Source organism: Physeter macrocephalus, chromosome 4, assembly GCF_002837175.3.
Source record: "Physeter macrocephalus isolate SW-GA chromosome 4, ASM283717v5, whole genome shotgun sequence".
In the NCBI taxonomy this organism is placed as follows: domain Eukaryota; kingdom Metazoa; phylum Chordata; class Mammalia; order Artiodactyla; family Physeteridae; genus Physeter; species Physeter macrocephalus.
Genome location: NC_041217.1, coordinates 42247201 through 42267214, shown reverse-complemented (window position 1 = coordinate 42267214; position 20014 = coordinate 42247201). Strand labels below are relative to the sequence as shown.

The 20014-nt window shown below is 36.9% G+C and overlaps 1 protein-coding gene across 20 annotated transcripts in view; it reads right to left on the bottom strand.

Annotated features, from left to right (window-relative positions):
- Positions 1 to 5345: 5345 nt before the first annotated feature.
- PRRC2C (proline rich coiled-coil 2C) overlaps positions 5346 to 20014 on the bottom strand; it is a 95239-nt gene continuing 80570 nt past the window's right edge. For 8 of the 20 annotated variants that reach the window (XM_007118993.4, XM_007118987.4, XM_007118988.4 and 5 more), the window contains 11 exons: positions 19727 to 19928; positions 17310 to 17513; positions 15321 to 15433; positions 14940 to 15076; positions 11642 to 11873; positions 11299 to 11421; positions 9978 to 10196; positions 9539 to 9642; positions 8986 to 9112; positions 7907 to 8143; positions 5346 to 5870 (listed from right to left, as the gene is read on the bottom strand). In XM_007118993.4, coding sequence (XP_007119055.2) covers positions 5613 to 5870; positions 7907 to 8143; positions 8986 to 9112; positions 9539 to 9642; positions 9978 to 10196; positions 11299 to 11421; positions 11642 to 11873; positions 14940 to 15076; positions 15321 to 15433; positions 17310 to 17513; positions 19727 to 19928 — 1956 coding nt within the window. In that variant the 3' untranslated portion in view covers positions 5346 to 5612. Of the gene's footprint in view, positions 5871 to 5996; positions 6035 to 6324; positions 6378 to 7906; positions 8144 to 8985; positions 9113 to 9538; positions 9643 to 9977; positions 10197 to 11298; positions 11422 to 11641; positions 11874 to 14939; positions 15077 to 15320; positions 15434 to 17309; positions 17514 to 19726; positions 19929 to 20014 lie in introns of all 20 variants that reach the window. The other 12 variants (XM_007118990.4, XM_028488573.2, XM_055084163.1 and 9 more) reach the window with 10 other exon arrangements.

The window sequence follows — 20014 nt, the reverse complement described above, 5'->3', positions numbered from 1 at the left end:
GAATCAATTAACCTTATTCATGTTAATGCTTGTGTTTTGTAGCAGATGAATCCCTTGGCCAAAACTTTAAAGTAAAACTGCTTCAGTTGAACAGTATGTGTGTCCTTCCAATTTGAAAACCACAACCCTAAGTCAGTAAACCACGTATCATTCCACGCCTAACAGTGTGAAATTAACTGAAATTGAACACTTCCAAATCTAACTCCAGAGGGCCAGAATACATCTGTCCATACTTTTTCTGTCCCTTTACATCATCCTTGAACCTAAGACTTATTCATCTGGAACCTCAGGCCTAATTAATGAAATTTCCTCACTCTAATTCTCCACTGAATATTAACTCATTTAAGGGCTCCCTTTTCATCTCAGATGAACAAACTGTTGACTTTGCTTTTTTTGCTCAGAAACCAGTAAGACCAAAATTTACATATAATTCTACTACTTACTAGCTAGTGTATCAAGAAATGGTGAGAAACAAGACCAGATTAGTATTACCTGAATACTTTTAGAAGGTTTTAATCATACTTAGAAGTTAAGCAGTACGGATATATGGCAGGGGAAGGGAGAGAGATTGACTGGAAGAAGACAGCTTGAGGGACCCAGGAAACAGAGGTCAGGTATCAGTGATGGCAACCTGAAAGACCTCAAGCTACCACTATACTATGTTGACGTAAGAAATGTCTTCTATAATCCCAGCACCTGACACATACGTAGTTGATACTTGACTCCTTGCCTAATTATAACAGAGCCTCATCGCTTGCTTAAACTCTCCAGTGCAAGTAAAATTTCCTTCTCCTTTGGTATGATATTTCCCTGTCCAGGGAAATGTGTGTTTTTTGACAATAATTCTTTGGAGTAATTAAATGTTGGAATATGGAGTTAAGCTGGTGAGTCTTACCCAAACTTTTTTAACCATTCCTAGATAACAGCCTACTAGCTATGGGCATTAGTCAATATGTGTTGTCTATATTGCTTGATACCTACCAATTTTCACTCTAAAAAATTCTTGTCAAATTAGGTGTGGAAAAAACTGACGGAAAGTATCTGTAAAAATTCAAAGAAATTCTGTATTCGCCACATGTAAAAGACTCTAGCAGACATATCAAAGAAATGGCATAGGCTTTGTCAAAAGATTGGATGGAGGGCTTCCCTGGTGGCGCAGTGGTCTTGAGAGTCCGCCTGCCGATGCAGGGGACGCGGGTTCGTGCCCCGGTCCGGGAAGATCCCACATGCCGCGGAGCGGCTAGGCCCGTGAGCCACGGCCGCTGAGTCTGTGCTCCGCAACGGGAGAGGCCACAACTCTGAGAGGCCCGCATACCGCAAAAAAAAAAAAAAAAAAAAAAAAAAAAAAAAAAGATTGGATGGAAAATAAATGTACACCTAAAATCATGCAATTAAAGTATCCATATTTTCTGATTTCCCACTCTAAAGAGCCCCTAGTTCAGAAAGATAGATCTGAGGGCTTCTATTAAGAATCTAAGTGATGCCATGTCACGGTCACCCTACCACAGAAATAAGCTTTTACCCATTATAACTCAAGAAAGGCTGAAAATCAATAGAACTCTTGGCTTAACATCTGTTGCCACCATCTTCTGGATATTCCAGGAAAACTAGTCACTAATTTGAGCACCAACAGCAGACCCAGCCCTACACCTGAGGGTGTGAAGACCAGCACACAGAGGAAGGAAAGGGGCCAAGGAACCATTTCCCTTTGGCAACGTAAAAGAAACATGCAAATGCTGAGATAGCCAGTGTAACATTAAGACATCTTTGTCTAGTTCTTTTGTTTCATTTCACAAGCAGAAATTTTATGGCTAAAATTTCTTAAAGCACCTAAAATAGAATTAAGATGCTTTTCACAAATAGGTCAACTGTGGTTAACTGCTGACTACGATTGGAATGGAAAAGTGAAAATACTGAAAATGCCAAGAAGCTATGAAATATGATACAATGGCAGCATAAAAAAATCATCACTGATGGGGACTTCCCTGGTGGTCCAATGGTTAAAAATCCGCCTTCCAACACAGGGGATGCGGGTTCAATCCGTGATCGGGGAACTAAGATCCCACATGCCTCAGGGCAACTATGCCTGCACGCTGCAACTACCGAACCCGTGCACCACAACTACAGAGCCCATGTGCTCTTTAGCCCACGTGCCACAACTAGAGAGAAGCCCGCGTGCTGCAACTAAGAGACCAGACGCAGCCAAAAAATAAATAATAAGTATTAAAAAATAAAATGGATTATTTGCCTTAAAAAAAATCACCGATGACCTATTAGAAAAGACATACCTCATACATTTAGGTTGACCATCTGCTCTCAACTTTTTTAAACCTATGATATACTCTGATCCTAACTTCTACATCTTGCCCCCAACCAAGAGTATGTTGGAGATTTGCTTTCTGTAATTTATACTGTGAAAGCAAGTAAATTAAATGCCTTTTCCGACTATACTCATCTCATTCCCCAACACAGCCCCTGATCATTCTTCCATCATAGAGCACACTTTGTTATTAACTAAGGACAAAATCATGCCTTCTCCCTTACCAGAAGGGCTGAAGGGGTGGAAGGTTATGTGACCAAGTCTACTGTCAACCACTAACTGCAATATCTTTTGGGTTATCGTGTCCTGTTGGAGAAGCCAGAGATAAGATTTATATGACCAAACTGTGGAGAAGCACTTATACAAATATCTTTCTTTCATTGCCTATACTTTCGTTGTCATTTTTTCCACTGTAGATACTAGCTAATAAAGGGCCTAAGGTATTAATGGTTTCAAATTTACACAACCAACTGAACAGCACATACTTGGTGGCTTGTAAGTGAAGACAGTGCAAACTATACAGCTGGTCACTCTGTAAGCCCTAAAAGTCCTAAAATTTAGGAGGACTGAACTTAAGGATGAGAATATGAAAGAGTGGTAATGGAAGTGAGTGAGAAGGCACATATGTGAAGTAGTGACTACAGCATTTTGGTAGAGGCCTGTGTTCCCAGCCTTCTCCATCATACCAAATTAGAGCACATTTAGAGAAAAACCTGAGACTGGAAAGCTTGGACATCAAGGTAGGGTTTATTAGTACTTGCATATTTTAAATGTTTAAGAATCACAGCATCTATCAGTAAAGAAGGCACACAGGTTATTAGTAACTGAATTTACTAGTTTTCCTAAAGCTGGGTCTGGAAGCCATGTGTTCTGGATACAGGATTTTAGGCAATTGAAATCCCTCAGTACTTCACAAATTGAGTAAATGATAAAACAAACTCCCTTACTGTCTGCTTGTATGGGTGATAATGGCTATGAATGTGCTAGCAAAAATAAGAAAAATACAAATATAAGTACTGAGATCTATTTTGGGTCCTTCCATTTCCAGCCAGAAGAATGGTGATTCTATTTTCTACATTCAGCACTTTGCATCATCAAGAAAGACTTCTCTCCTCCTCCTTGACAGACCGCTTTCAACAGGAGTATGGCTACCTTGAGAACAGGAGCCATAAACATTATCCTCTAAAACAATCTTTACTTTGATTGAATAAGCTTTATAGTTTTTGAAAGTCAGAAATCAAGTTTTGGGATGATAATTTTTTTCCTAGAGCATAATGTAGTCTTGATCACTCTTTTTGGTATGTGACAAGCCTTCTTGCTTCAGATTTTAGGAATGGATAAGAAGCTCCAAGACTCATTATTTAGAGAATACTTTATTAGTTTCTGTAATCAAACCCATGTAGATAAGACCTTACATATTTAATACAGTGCGTTACCCCTGTACAAATGGAAAAAATTATGTTTAACGTTTCTAGACCAATATGGCTGTTGATTTCTGTACAATGCCAACCCAACACGGTACAACTGGGATACTTCTCCAAAGTTGACAGCACAGCTAAAGTTTCCAAAAATTCCAATTTTATGTATATACATATATATATGTATATATAGATAGATTTATTTATTTATATAAAAAGACCAAGAGCAGTATTTTATGCATCAATAACAGCAACAGCTTTTCCAGGTTCTGCAGTCATCTGAACAAAATTATAGAGACATATAGCACACTCCATTAAAAAAAAAAAGGTAAAGAACAAAACCTCAGAAAACAGCAAAGTTCTGTTACTGTTGTGGTACCTGGCACCATTTTCTTCAATAGCAGCAACAGCTTTTCCAGGTTCTGCAGTCATCTGAACAAAATTATAGAGACATCCAGCGCACTCCATTAAAAAAAAAAAAAGGTAAAAAACAAAACCTCAGAAAACAGCAAATTCTGTTACTGTTGTGGTACCTGGCACCATTTTTTTCTTTTTTTAAATTAGCTTCTCAATTGTCATCTGGAAAGAAAACATTCTAGAATAACGTCATTAAAAACAGATCTGATAAAGCACGGTCACTACTACGTCATCATAAAGCAGGTACAAGATATTTTACATTCACAGAGGTATGATACAGTACTGTCCTACATCTATAATACTAGAGGATATAATTAAAAAGGCATTATTTGAGACTTGATTCTACTTTTCCAGCAGAGGGCCCAAAGGATGGTTATAACACAGCTCTGGTACAGAAATGCACCTTCTTAGATAGGATTTCCTTTCTTTAGTGGCACAGTTCTAAGTACTCACTGATCTTCATGAACATCAGCTAAAAACCGTTTTAAAAAATAAACAAAAAACTACTGGATTCATACAAAGATGACTGAGTAGAGGCAAGCAAGATTCAACCTAACTAGTATTTGACCAACTCTGTTGTGTCTGAACGGTAAGAGCTCCATGGAAGAAAGACGACGCCAAGTAGCACATCAAACCTTTGGGCCACAACCAAAACACAGCATCTTTTCAAACAGAAGCAGTAGCCAAACACTGCCCACCTGGATATGTTCAAGGATGCTGATGTCAATATTTCATCATCTGCTCACTCATTCAGGAAGAAGGGGAGATCAGTTACTGTACTTTGATTGTGTTCAACTCAATCACCACGTTACAAAAATAGCAAGCTGCCATAATAAAAAATAAGGCTCCTCTATCCAGCACCAGTTATCTTCTGTTCTTCACCACCAAGCTTATAGATGCTATAACCATATCCAAAGAACATAACGGAGCAAAGAAACCACATCTGATGTCTTAGCTGGGATCATCGCATTGTTCAGGCCGAGCTATTCCTCTGTGATGTTACTGCCCTCATGTTTCTGGTGTTTCATCTAACCATAAGGATTTTAGTTCTAAATTATATGCACTCAAGGAATGTGTGCACATATTCCTGTATAAATTCTGGTTGAAGATGCATGGCCATAGAGTGCATGTTACATAGTAGGTGCGAGCTGACAAAGCCTCGTTTTCCTGGGGCAGCAGCTGTTGTGCACGTATTCGTATATAAATTTCTGACTGAAGATGCATGGCCATCAACAGAGTGCATGTTATATAGTAGGTGCAAGCTGGCAAAGCCTCATTTTTACTGGTGCAGCAGCTGTGTGTCAGTGTAAATTGCTCCTATGTCCCTTGTGCACCTCAAGCTCTGGACAGGATAATGTCAGAGACCATTTTACCCCTTTGGCTGCTGGCATTATCTAACTTCATCCTCCCTCTTTCCCCTCTCCCTTCCCCCAACTCCCTGCAACAGCCCACGGCCTTTAGGATTTTGTTTCTTCGGTTTTGATTGCCTGAGGTTTGATTGGTCCAGTTCTAACAGGTTTGGTGGCTATGGTGGGTGCAGGGGGTGGCTTTTCTTCTACTTTTTCCTGACAGACACCAGGAGGGTCGGTCAGTGTTTCAGGAGGTTTACTTGAATCACTGTCCACTTTCTGGGCTTTGCCTCCTATCTGTTTGTTCTGTTGCTGTTCAGAGAAGAACCGCTGCGTGGACTGAAGAACCTCTGCTCTCTGCTTTGCCTTAAAAAATGAGAAACAACAACTGAAAATGCTACAGTATTACCAAAGCTTGTCAATCAAGCTCAGTCCAAATTCTTTTACCAATCACAAATCAGTTTTCCCCATGTTGGTTTGGCCCCAAAGTACCTCATTCATCTTTCGGCTTTTAATGGATAGATTTCTTCCTATTTTTGAAAACATTCCATGTGATTTAAAAACATAATAATAATAAAAAATAAATAAAAAGAACAGGACCACCTCCCACCATCTTTTCAAAGTTTGCCCTTTTATAAAATAATAAAATAGAAATTGTTGTTGGTTTGTATCTTTTCTGGAACAAAGCTTATTGATATTAAATTTTATTTAGGGAGCCTGCTTGCAAATTTGAAAACATATATGTAATACTTAAAACTTCTAGTTATCAATATGTGGTCTACAATAAAATGAAAAGGAAGCACTTATATTGTGGCATTACCAACACCTAGGACCAAATGTCTTGTGGCTGAGTCCTCTTCCCACAGCTCTCTTCTGCAGGGGAAGAGCATCAGAAATTAGTAACTACAACTTCACTTGATCACTAAGTTCTGATAGCTCCTACCACATTCTGAGCTGGTAAAATAATCTCCTAGTTTTATTGACTCTGTGCCCCCATAGAATATACTTACGTCAATCTGTAAATTATACCACTGTATAACATACACAATTAAAACTAAAGTTTCTACACCTCTTGCATATAACAAAAGCCCTTCATGTTCTATAGGTAACCTGTACTATATTCAAAGATCTGAAGCAATTTTCATGAAATCTGTATCCTTCCCCAGCCCATTCATTATTAAGCTCTAATGTCATTTCCAACATGGGGATGTATGAAAATCAAGTGCCAAGAAGGCAAGAGAACTGGAAACCAAGGCCAAATGGTTTCCAAAGATTTCTACACATACTAGTATTTTTAATAGTTATGAATGGATGGAAATCCTAGGCACATAGCCTATTTAAAAGTGGATAACATTTAACAAGCATTTCACTGCAGGGCAGTCTTTAAATTTGATTACTCAGGATCAGAAACAAGGGATATCCACCCAGAAAGAAACTTTACTCAGTCAACCGAATTTTCTAACAGGATTGTCATAAACAGGTTTCTAATTCAAAGTAAAGCATTTACTATAGACATTTCCCATTTGAAAGCAGTAAGCTTTTCTTTGTTCTCGTCTGACCTGATATATAAAGTGACAAAATTGGCAAAATTATTAAGACCTCTGAAGTTAAGTCTAGAAACAGAAATAAACTGATTCAGCTAGCTGTACAGGCAGACAGGTAAGGTTTATGCTTTAAAACTGTCCCCACACAGACTCCTAAAGGCACCCTTCTGCATTAGCAAACCTCAAGTTTATCAGCGCCTTTTAACACGAAGGATCCCAAAGTGCTTTTTGAGTTCTTCATCTACAACTACACAATCTGTTGTGGAATATGGCTGCCTCAGGTGGCAGGCAAAAAAAAGGATATGAAACCAGTTTGAGAAGAAAACTATACTTGGATAACTCATGAAGGAAGAAAAATCAATATAGGTAATATGCCTCACCCATTCCAGAGTTTTCACATAACCATGATTTATATCTTGGGATAGGGGGATGGGGGTGGGGTGGAAAGGGAGAAGAAAAAAAAAAAGAAAATGGGGAAGCCTATAAGAATCCGTATTACTTATTTGCTCTTCCAAAAAATGTAGCAGCTAAACTTAGATCTCCCTCAAATATTTATTTTGTAAGCAATTCATTTGGCCACAGAGTTTAAAATGTTAACTTGTTTGCTGACTATAGCTGCAAAAAACAAAAAACAACAAAAACATTAAAAAAAAAAAAGAAAGAAAAAAGTGTGGGGGGGGTAGGGAGAAAAAAAAGAAATTAAAAAAGGGGGGTGGGGTAGGATGAATAAATGTAGTTAGTTTGGTTAAAAGTCTGCTTAGACAATGAATGCCTGGATATGCAGTTATGAGTCCAGAGGCATCTTAAGACATGGTTCAGAGAGATTCTTGCTCTGTTGGCTGTTAACACTGTACTAACCTTCATGTCTTGTTCAGCCTTCAACGCAGCCTGGGCCTGATTACCTCTGACTCCAGATAGTGATCCACAAGGACCCCTGGCTACATGTGGCAAACGAGCATGGCTCATGAGGCCTGTGGTCAGCGGAGGAGGCATCTGACTGGCCAGTGCCATTGGTGGCCTCTGAACAGGCGCTGGGAAGGTGTTAGTATGTGGGGCTCTTACCAATGGAGGGACCAGGTTAGGCTGAGAGAGAATCTGAGTAAAAAAAACAAAACATACAACATTGAACTGTTAAAAAAAGAAAAAATTTGCCAACTAGACCAGGTTGGCTTATCCCAGAGTAAATCTGTGCCCATTCTGTCAGTGAAAGGAAGTGTATGGGTTTGTGCCATTCTATTACAAGGACCAAGAACAAATGGGCCATGCTTGGAGAATCTAACAGAAAAATTAGGCAAAGCATGCTATGGCACTTCAGTTGCTAGCATTTCAGCTACAAATTCTGAAGGGGAGACAGAAAGGCTATTAATTAGGATATCTTTAAAAAAAGATATAACTGCAGAAAAGGCACATACCTATACCAAATATAATCTGAAGATAAATGAAAATAATACTAATTCAACAAATATGAGAGTGCTTATCAATTTTAGTTAGTCCTTCCATATGATTAGCAAAGGGAAGCCAACATTTTTACACATACATTAGAACACCTTTTTGAATTTCCAGCTCAACTACATATAGTTATCTTAAAAAAACAAAAAACAACCCCCCCAACCCAACTTTAAAACTAGAAAACGTTAAGCACTGGGACCCTTCTCTGAAAAGTCATCTTCAAAAAGATAAAAGGATCAGGACTAAAATAAATTATCAGAGCTGTGTGGGGATTCTTTTGACTGTATTTCAATTGTCTGCTTTAGAACTATATGGTTACTACTTGTGTCTAGCTAAAAATTGTAGAGAATATATTTGAATGTCATAAATTTACTAAAAACTGTTTCTAAACTGGTCATAATACGGCAAGATTATAAAATCAGAGAATTGGCCAGATTAGCAATCACTTGCAAGTAAATAATACTCATTTCTCACTTATATCTGCCCACCTGGGGTGCAAACTGTGTAGGAAAAGGTTGTGTCATTCTCACAGTGGCAGGGGCTGACTGGAACTGCTTCTGATAGACAATGCTGTTCATTTTGCTGGACTGGCTGTTCGGACTTGTGGAAGTAGCCCTTGGAAAGAAGCCATCACTGGTCAGTAAGGTAGTGCCACATAAATGATGCTGTTAGATTTTTAGAGACATTGCTCTTGGTAGATTCATCATACTTGGTAGCTGATGAAAATTTACCAAGGTGAGTTACCAAACATTATGGTGGTAATGAAGAGACATCGGAGGTGCAGATGTGAGAAAAGCACACTAGCTAGATTTTCCCTGGGTTAAATTTTTTTTTCTTAAAATAGAGTATAGCAAATACATTCTTTTTTTTTTTTTTTTTTTTTTTGCAAATACATTCTTAATAATTTAATAGCTTAACATTTTGGTAAAACTATCAGAATGCCTTATACTTACTATAGGAAAAGTGGCATTAAGTATCTAACAAACAAATGGTGCTCAGTTATTCGGATATTCTATAAGCAAATTTAAAGGCCCATTTTACCGGAAAGGACTAGACGTTGGTGTGGTGCTTCTACCGCTGATTGGAGGTGTGCCTGGTTTTATATCAATGCCACTTCCAAAGGCTTTTAGTTCCATTTCAGACATCTGAAAAAGAGCATAAAGTAAACTTAACATTTATGCAATTCTATAAACTAAAGTGCTGTGTTTAGTATTCTATATATGATAACTTCATCTGGCAAAGTGCAAAGAATCTTAGTACAAAATTCCTCCACAAAATTTATGAATTCTTTGTTATTAGGTAAAAACCAGAGGGGACCAAACATTAACAGAGTAGATAAAAAATAAGTATATTGAATTTGACATTTCGTGGAGGGTGGTAAAAACTGATGCATTTTATTTTTATAGACTACACAGATGCATATATCTAAACTCATGGCCTTAAATTCTCACAGAAACTGCATAAATTTCTCTTCACTTACTTTTCCTGTGGTTGCGATCATGCTGTGCTGTGTTCCGGCAGGGATTAATCCCCTGAAAGGCTGGCTTACTTGTGCAGGACGACTCATGCTCTGGGCCTGTGCTTGTGGGGTGGTATGCTGTAATGGGGGCTGAAGAGTCTGAGGCAGAGCAATTAAAGGCTGCCCTGTGGATCCAAAATTAGGCAAGGAAAGCTGGGAGGCTGGTAAAGGTACTGTAACCTAGAAAATAAGCAAACAGAAACTGTAACAATTTGCTTAGACCTGTTGTATGTATATCCTTTTTACTATATATTATACATGACTCTTCAAATACTTTTGAGTAAGGTTTTAAACAGAATACTTCAATCTATTACTATATTTCACATATAAATATTTTGCTTAGTGACTATCTCCATTCTTTTAATAAATGTGCAACAATAAAACAGATTAGCAGCAGAGAAACTATACATATAAAATTATGACTATCTTTGAATTAACCCATAGTACATGCCTAATAACCACAAAATACAATAAAATTATGAATATACAATTTAAGAAAGCTGTTACAACTTTCATTTTTATAACAGACATTTTTATACTGTTTTCAGGTGTGGTCAAAATGAGCTTTGACAAAAAAATAGTCTTTCAGTTTTCATACAAATAATATTTAACTTGAATGTCAATATGGTGATATTTTTTCAATTCTCACCCCCTAAAATACCCACCAAAAATAGTTATGAGAAAATGACTAATGGCTTGCCTCTTTCCTCCAGCCCTCCACCAACTTTCAAAGAGTAAGCTGATTAATGACATTGCTAGAGGAGATAGTTTCATAAAAATATACATTTTTCACTGAAAATTATTATTACATTCATATACTTAAGAAATGTGTTTGTCATTTTTACTCTGTCATAACTCTGCCACACAGTCCTATGTATCATATTAACCGGTGTGGTGGTCTTCAGGGTCTTCCTTCACCTCTAGCACGAATGGGTAAAGCATTTATTACACTTACATGTAACTGCATATCCTGAACAATGGTTTTCAAATTTTTACATTTGTGGAATCTTTTGTTAAAATAAATGATTACACAGAAATCCATTTTAAAAAGAGGTAAAAAGCATAATGGACTGAAGTGGGGGTGAGAAGAGGGGTGGTATAGGACTGAAACATGTCCCACTACTAGTGGACCCCATGGAATTCCGAGACACCTCAGAGAGAAGTCTGAAACCACTGCACCACCTCCCCATCTTGGTTCTATTTAAATTCCCCAACAATAACAAAAGCAACAGCAACAGCAGCAACAACAACAATAATAGTAAAGAAAATTGAGGAAATTTACCATGCCATAGTTTACCTGCTGGAGAGCACTTGGTGACTGGGCAGTGTTATAAAAATTTGTCTGACCAGGCTGTTGTACTTGTCCAGAATAAAGATTTGAAGCCTGGGTAAGATTCGCTCTAGCCTAGAAAATATTTTGTAAGAAGTAAGATTGAAATATTTTTCAATTCAGATATCAAGATCATGACTTCAAAGTAATCTCTAAGAATTTTAGCATTAGATAGAAAGGAAGATCTTGTTTTTTCCACTGTGTCATTTAACATTTTTTCTTTCAAAACTGTTTTCTTAAATAATTTGCTGCCTAGGAATACAAAGACAGTGCATGATTCTAGCTCCTGCCTTACCTGGAGAAGATGTGTATCAATCAGTTGGGAACCCCCTAGTCCTGATGCCTGACCCAGCTGATGTTCATACAGTATAGGAATAGGCTGAGTATTTGAAGTTTGCTGAAAGGCAAGACCCGACTGTGCCTTGGCAAGTTCCTGGTGTTGGACAGCTGGGAAGTTGTGGATGGCAGTACCAGAAAGTACCACAGATGGCTGGGATAGACTGCTTTGCATGAAGGCTGGCTGAGATCTACAGAAGTATTAAAGAGAAAAGGCTTGTGTTAGAAGTTAATTCTATCTGGAATCTTAAGAATGAGTATCTCAAATGACCAAATTCTCTAATCAGCACAATTAAAGAGGCAGAGTGTGTCTAAAGCACTTGTTTCAAGATTTAGAGCCCTGTATACAGCAAAGCTCCCCATGTAAAAGTTCTGGGAAAAGGCTTGCTCTTCCTGAGGAAATGGTAAGATTTCCTTCTCTTTAACAATGAGAATAATTCTCTTTTCATGTGTTCATTGGCCAGCTCAGAACCAAATCTGCTGTTTTTCTCTTTGGTATTGACATTCTATTCAAATTTATAGCACCAATAGCTCTGACTTTCGTTACTTGTATTTTATTACTTCCACATATATGTGTGTGTATATACATACATACATATACATGAATATATATTTTTCCTCTAAGAGGTCTCAAGACCTCTATGGAATGAAGCAGAGTAGTAGTTAGCAACAGGATTACCCACAAAATTTTGTTTTGTTAATTGAGTTATAAGGGACATATAACATTACACTAGTTTCGGGTGTACAACATAATGATTTGGTATTTGTATATACGCAAAATGATCACCACAATGAGTCTAGTTAACATCTGTAACCACACAGTTACACATTTGTTTTTTTTCCTTGTGATGAGAACTTTTTAAGATCTATTCTCTTAGCAATGTTCAAATATTCAACACGGTATTATGGTCAAAGGGTATAAACCTCCCATTATAAAATAAGTCATGGGGATATAATGTACAGCATGGTGACTATAGTTAATAATACTGTACTGCACATCTGAAAGGTTTTAAAAAACATACAATGCTGAAATCTAACCTCAGACTACCCTATTATTTCTGGGATGGAGGTGTCCAATCTTTACACATGTGACAGGAACAAAACCTATTAAGCAGGAGCACTAGCCTAGGGTCACAAGTAATCTTTACAATGTCCACTTATAATCTGTTTCAAATATAAAATGTAAAACATAAGCATACTGTTAAAACTACCCTGGTCCTGGCAGAAATTAATTCAAGGATTCCCTGTTAATAAACACTATGCTAGTTAGGTTCAGAATAAGAAACAGCAGAATGATGCCATAGGGATACAAACAACTACTTTCAAAGTTGAGACTGGTGCCTTCAAAGTAGCCATTTGCCACAATTACATATACAGCTTATATTTCTATTGAACAGGTCTGGTCTTCAAAAGTACATCTTCCAAGGCAATTGTTAAAATGGGGGTTACAAATACAGAATTGCATTGCTAATCCATCTCCCATGGCTATGGAAGACATTACCAATTAATTACTAAACTCTTTTTAACAGAGCTGAAAAGTTGCAAACTTTTCAACAATGTTTCAAACAGCCAGTACCAATTAAAAGGAGATTGGTTTTGAGATTAAATCTATTTGCTATTTCTAAATCTACTGAAGTTTTACAATTTTAATTTTTACCACAAATTTCAAGATAACCTCAAATTTAATAACATGAAAGAGACTGCCTATAATTCCAGTTGGGGTAAATAATTTTACTTGTAGTGAGGAGAATTTCTTGGAATAACCAAACCAAACTGTCATACCACACCATTACTCTGGTATGACAGAGTAATACCAGAAAATAAAACATACTATATAATTATACAGATGTACTAAATTCTATTGAATAATCTTTAATAAAAAACGAAAGTGAGAGCCACATTTAAGTTTACTAATAACTCTGTTCCTTTGAGAACGTTTGATTAGCTGAGCCTAGCTTCTTTAGGAGTAAAACGTGATCTGAAAGAAATGAGCTGTATCAACTGATGCCAAGCTTAATCTATAAAGTACGGAAATTCTACCTGAACCACTTAAAAAGCAAATTTCTAAAAGGAAATGCCTAGTTTTGCAACCTTCTTTACAGTAAATGTCCTGAAAGGCATTTTTTTCTTTAAAAAAAAAAAAAAATTTATTTACTTATATATTTATTTGGTCGCACCAGGTCTTAGTTGCGGAAGGCGGGCTCCTTATTTGTGGCTCACGGGCTCCTTATTTGTGGCATGTGAACTCTTAGTTGCAGCATGCGTGTGGGATCTAGCTCCCTGACCAGGGATCAAACCCGGGCCCCTGCATTGGGAGCGTGGAGACTTATCCACTGCGCCACCAGGGAAGTCCCTTATTTTTCTTTTTGACAGTTTAGGGCCATTACCATGAGTATCAGTGACAGGTATACCATGATGACGACTGATTTATGCCATGATCACTGCTGTCATTCAACTCTTACCCGACCCCTCCACTCTCATTAAGTTGGAGATGAGAGACACCTGGGTTAAAGCCAGGCTCTGCCACTTATTTGCAGTGTAACATTAGGATAAAATACCAAAGAACCCAAAAACAAAACCAAAAAAACCCCCACAACTTCTTCGAATGTCAAATGGGGATGACTTAATCTACCTTATATGGTTTTGTGAAAACTAAATAAGTTAGTGTATGTAAAGGGCTGAATAACTATCATATATAAAGAAGTTCAATAAAGATCAGTTTTCATTACTTGCTTAACTGCAAAGATAACTTACAGTAGTGAATCTTTCAAAAGAATGGTTTCTTCTACACTACAGAGCATCACCACTCATCACCACTACTTCTATTCTTTGTTTGACACTCTACTCTCTCGCTTTTATTATATTCCACCCTGGCCTCTGCCCCCTTACATACTGTAATGTCATCTGCCATGCCTCAGCTCTTACACAGAGCAGGCCTGGATTTAGAGTTGTTAGCAGCAAGATGGCACTCAAACTTTCAGGTCCTTTAGCAGCTATTTTCTGTGATTTCTAATTGTTATAGGACTGCTGTTAGCCTCTTCTTCAAGAAGCTTTGAGGCTTCACTTTGTTCAATAAAGACTGACAGAAATTACCAGAGGCTGAAGTTCATGACACATACTCAACACAATTATTTAATGTAGTTTATAAAGAGGGTCATCACGTTTTGGAGGGGAAGAAGGGAGTAGAAAGGATATGGCAAGAAGGCTCAGCAATTACACTGTTTCCAACATCACATACATAATTTTAAAGCTTTTACCTATATGGTTGAAGTGAAGAACTGAATAGTTCCTGAGCCTGGGAAACAGCAGGTCCAGCACCCAAACTTAGCTGGGCTTGATGCTGCCCTTGCAGTGGTGCATAAATAGGGATTGGAATCTGCTGAACTGAAGCTGGCTGCAATGCAATGAAAAAACAATATATGAACACCATATACACAAATGACAACACCTGGAAAATAAAAATTTGAGATATGAAACAAAAGATTAATGTTATAATCAGTTCCTTTTTAAAACAAAGCCAAATGTAAACATCTAAAATTTCTTTTCAATCCATTTCTAGTTCTACATTGAGCCCCCAAATATTATCACACCACAAAAATGCAAAGAAACAAATATAGAATGGAAGAAGCCTGTGATACCTGAGAGAGACCTGGTTGGAAGCCTTGTTGCTGAGCCAAGGATGGTGGAGCCAATCGTGCATGTTGGGTATTGAATAAATGACTTGTGTCCATATAGAAAGCTGGGATTTGAGCTACAGATTGGCAGGAAAAACAAGCAGTAATAAGTGTCTAAACTTCAGAATTTTCCAAACAGTAACAGAAAACCCAAAATGCAGATTTCAAATAAAGTGAGCCCTCTGAAAATTAATACAGCCAAGGAAAAACTAGAAATGTGAAAAGATACAAATGCAAAAAGATGTAAAACTTCTTTCAGACAGGTATATGCAAATTAAAACAATGAAACTCTAGAACTTGTGAAGGTAGACGAAAATACACACTCTCATACACTGCCACTGGAATATAAACTAGTAAAAGTTTACATAATCCACTAAAATTGAAAATGAACCTACCTGTTTACCAGCAAATTCACTCCATTTAAATCTACCAACTAGAATTTAGCAAAATATTTCAAAAGAATTGACATTTAATAATTGAAAGAATTTGGTATAGATTCTTAACAGATTTCTTCTCTATGTTTATACTCACTACTTTGTATTATGCTGTTTCTATATAATAATAGTATGTTTGGGAGAACTGCCCATGTTGTTTTTAATTTATTATCATTAAAAACAATACTGCAGTGAATGAACACCCTGATACATATATCTCTGATTAATAAGTAGGTTTACCTGTACAATAAGATTCCCAAACTGCTACTACAGTGACTATGTACACATAAAATATTCTGAAGATACTTTTCTAAAAGAATTCTGCCAATTTATATGCTCACTAGCAATGTACTTTTAAGAGCCTATTAATAATACCTGTGGATCCTTATCGATAGTGGGTATTAAATATGCTGGGTATTATCAATCTTCCTAATATTTCCCACATGGAAAGACAAAAAACAGCCTCACTGTCCTTTTACTTTGAATTTAAATCATTAGTGAGCTTGAATATTTTTCAAATGCTTATTTACTATTTAACTCAGATTAACATTGTGACATTTAGTAGGACAAGTTACCCCCTGCCAATAAATAATTTTTTCTCTTCTTTGTTGTTCTTAGGTTTATTCTTCCTCATTAACTTTATCATCAATTTGTCAGGTTTCAGATAACAAACTCAGGTTATCTGTAGAGGGTTGGTTCTAGGACCACCCCCCACATACCAAAACCTGCAAATGTAAAATGGGGTATATCATATGCATATAACCTAAGCACAGCCTCTCATATACTTTATTTATTTATTTTTAAATTATTTCCAATTTGTTTATTTATTTATTTTTGGCTGCATTGGGTCTTTGCTGCTGCACGCAGCCTTTCTTTAGTTGCAGTGAGCAGGGGCTACTCTTCGTTGCGGTGCATGGGCTTCTCATTGCAGTGGCTTCTCTTGTTGCGGAGCACGGGTTCTAGGGACGGGGGCTCTAGAGCGCAGGCTCAGTAGTTGTGGCACACGGGCTTAGTTGTTCCGCGGCATGTGGGATCTTCCTGGACCAGGGCTCAAACCCATGTCCCCTGCATTGGCAGGCGGATTCTTAACCACTGCGCCACCACGTAAGTCCCCTCTCATATACTTTAAATCATTTCTAGATTACTTATAATACCTAATACAATGTAAATGCTATGTAAATAGTTACCTGTGTGCAGAAAATACAAGTTTTGTTTTTTAGAACTTTGTGAACATTTTTTTCGAATTACTTTCAGTCCACAGTTGGTTAAATCATAGACTCGGAATCCATGGATATAGACTATACTGGACACTAATATGTCTACTATGTATGTAACATGTGTAAGAAACAATTGCCAGGAACCCCAGAATGCTTGTCAAGGAGAGACAGCATTCAATTCTATGAGGAAACAAATTTGCAAAGCAGATCAAAAAATATTTAAACTTGAAAGGTAAGGGAAGAGAGAAAAAAAGCATTAAAACATCTTCATTTTCTAAATTCCTTATATTCAAACATCTTACCTGCTGCAGACTGAGACACATAGACTTGTGGACTCTGTTGCTGCTGGGCAATAAGGGAAGGCATACAGCTTAACTGCGAAAAATGACTTGCAGAAGGCAGGCTGCTTGTCTGTAATTGTTGGGGTTTCACTTTACAAATATTAGGAGGGTCTGATGTGGTTGTAGATTTTGTACTTAAAGAAGAGGTAGTATATGTACCAGCTCCTACATTCGGGAGAGGGATAAAATAAGGGAGAAATGTAGTATATTTTAAAGTACCACTGTTGTTCACAGTAAACTCAAGCACCAACCAGAAACTGGAAAATTAATATTTATGCCCACTGTGTACTTATTAGGCGCTTATATACGGTACCTCAGACCAAAAGTGGATATGAGGGGGCTTGTAAAAGGAAGACACATTTATCAGATGCAAATAAGACTATAAAATCTGGAGAAATATAAATAGAAAATTAAAATGAGGAGAAAATTTAAAAATAAACTCACAAAATAAGGAGGCTGAGAGCCTACAACATTGTTATAGTTTAGCCTCAAGCTAACATTTAGTTTTTTAATCAGCACAAAGGATAATCAAGAGCTTCATTCATTTATGGTGAGGCATAAATATCAGCACATAAATGGGCCTTGAGAGATCACAATTGCTCCTAAAAAGTCACATAAACTTAAGGTTAAATTTTTTTTCTTCTTTCTGGCAAAATACTTAAGGATAATCTTTAGAACTTCATTTATTTATAAATAAATATTTGAACATCTATTAAAGGGCAGGCATAGACATAAAAACACAGAAGGATAAAGTGCCTTAAGAATAATTATTAATGTAATATAAAAATTTAATGTAAATTGCTCCTAAAAAGTCATATAAACTTAAGACTATTCCTGTCTCTCCTTGTAAATATACCAGCAAAAACTGGTACTTAGTAATACGTTAAAAACAAGACAAACTATTAATAATACTAAAGCAAATGACAATATAAGTATTTGATTCAAAAGTGTGATGTAGTAGTTATTATTCAGATATCAAATGATGTTCTAAGAGAGGACCAAGACTGAGGTACCTCTGTTCTTGCACTTGAATCTCTACCAGTAGGATGACTAGCCAAGAAGGTCCTTGTTAAAAATTTATCCTAGTTGAGGGGAATGTGGGGAAACTAGACCCAGAGGAAAGAAAGTAGTTGGGTTCCAAAGAAAAAACTAGGAACCTCCCTAGTCCCTTTATTTCCTAATCTTCCTACCATACTCTCCTCCTGGTTCCTTTATAGCCTCACTCCCTATCCACCCAAGTAGTCTGGGGCCCAAGCTGGTAAGCATAATGAAGATGCCTTGGAAATGGGTGATGGGGAGTGCCTGAAAGGGTTTAAAGAGGGAAGAAGTACAGTTGGAATACTCTCTTTGATTTGAATATCTGGGCTTGTCTTAATACATATATCTGATTCCACATAATGTCAAAATAACTATAGTACAACCTCAGTCCTTTTGGTGCTTAAAAGTAGCAAAGAAAGCCAGAATACTGAAAATCATTACTGCATTCATTAAATGAGAACTAGCCAAAGCAAGTAAATTCTGTGCTGTATATATTTTACACGTATTGGAAAGGAGTTTCCGACTGTTTTGGAAACATTAGGGAGTATTAGGAAAGCTTAAAACGAATTTCTATTTTCAGTAGAAGAAACATGGTTATACATATGGTAAAAGGGTATACCTTCTTAGAGTCAAATATTTCAGAAACATCTCTGGTTCTTTAAGAATGATAAAGCCCCATATGAGATATAGTTCAATGAAAGGATTACACACTAGTGAAACATTTAAGAAAGAAAAACAACCTTCTAACGTGGGATGCTGATGGACTCTCCTTAAAAAAAAAAAAAAAAAAAAAAAACAAATCCCAAAACTAATGGATATCATTTACTCAAATAACACAGACTGCTGGAAATTCTCTACCTGTAACTCTTCCCCAGAAAATATGTTAAACCAACAGACTTAGGCCAAGAGCTCCTTCAAATTAGAAACAGATCACACAAAACTTAAAAGCTTTGTGATTTTGTGTTATTTCCGAGTTGGTCTAATTAGTTCTGAGTTAAATAATAAAAATTAAAAGGTGAAATTTATAAAAAAATTTAGAGGAACAAGACAGAAAATTTCCCACCAATTCCTTATCCGTATCTGTATTGGGGGTTGGGGTGGGAAGAAGAGAGGGTCAAGCAAAGTATTTTAGTAAGCCATCATTAAATATTTGCCAAATTAAAATTGGGAGAGGGCAAGAGAGGGGAGGGAGGGAAGAAGTTTATAAACCAGCTGATAATTATCTCATGTGCAATCTTCTGTCTTTTACAAATAATACTTTGGGAGATAGTAAACAGGAAAAGATCATAAGAAACTTTAAATAATTTAAGATATTTAAAGAAAAGGTACAAGACTTCTACCTGATAGTGAAGTTGTGGGAGTGACTGAAGCAACAGGAATCTGAGGCATCGATGCACTTGAGAATGAATTATAATTAGCAGTGCTTGGTCCACTGGCACTACTGCTGACTCCACTTGCGATTGGAGGTGCTGTGGAAGTTACTGGAGATCCCTTTTCCCTAACATTTGGAGAATTTTCCCATGCCTTACGTGCAGACTCCATCTGCAACCAAATGAACATTTTTTAAAGCCAAAAAAAAGGAGAAAATCACTATGCTAACAGAATACACATATATAAACAAATATATA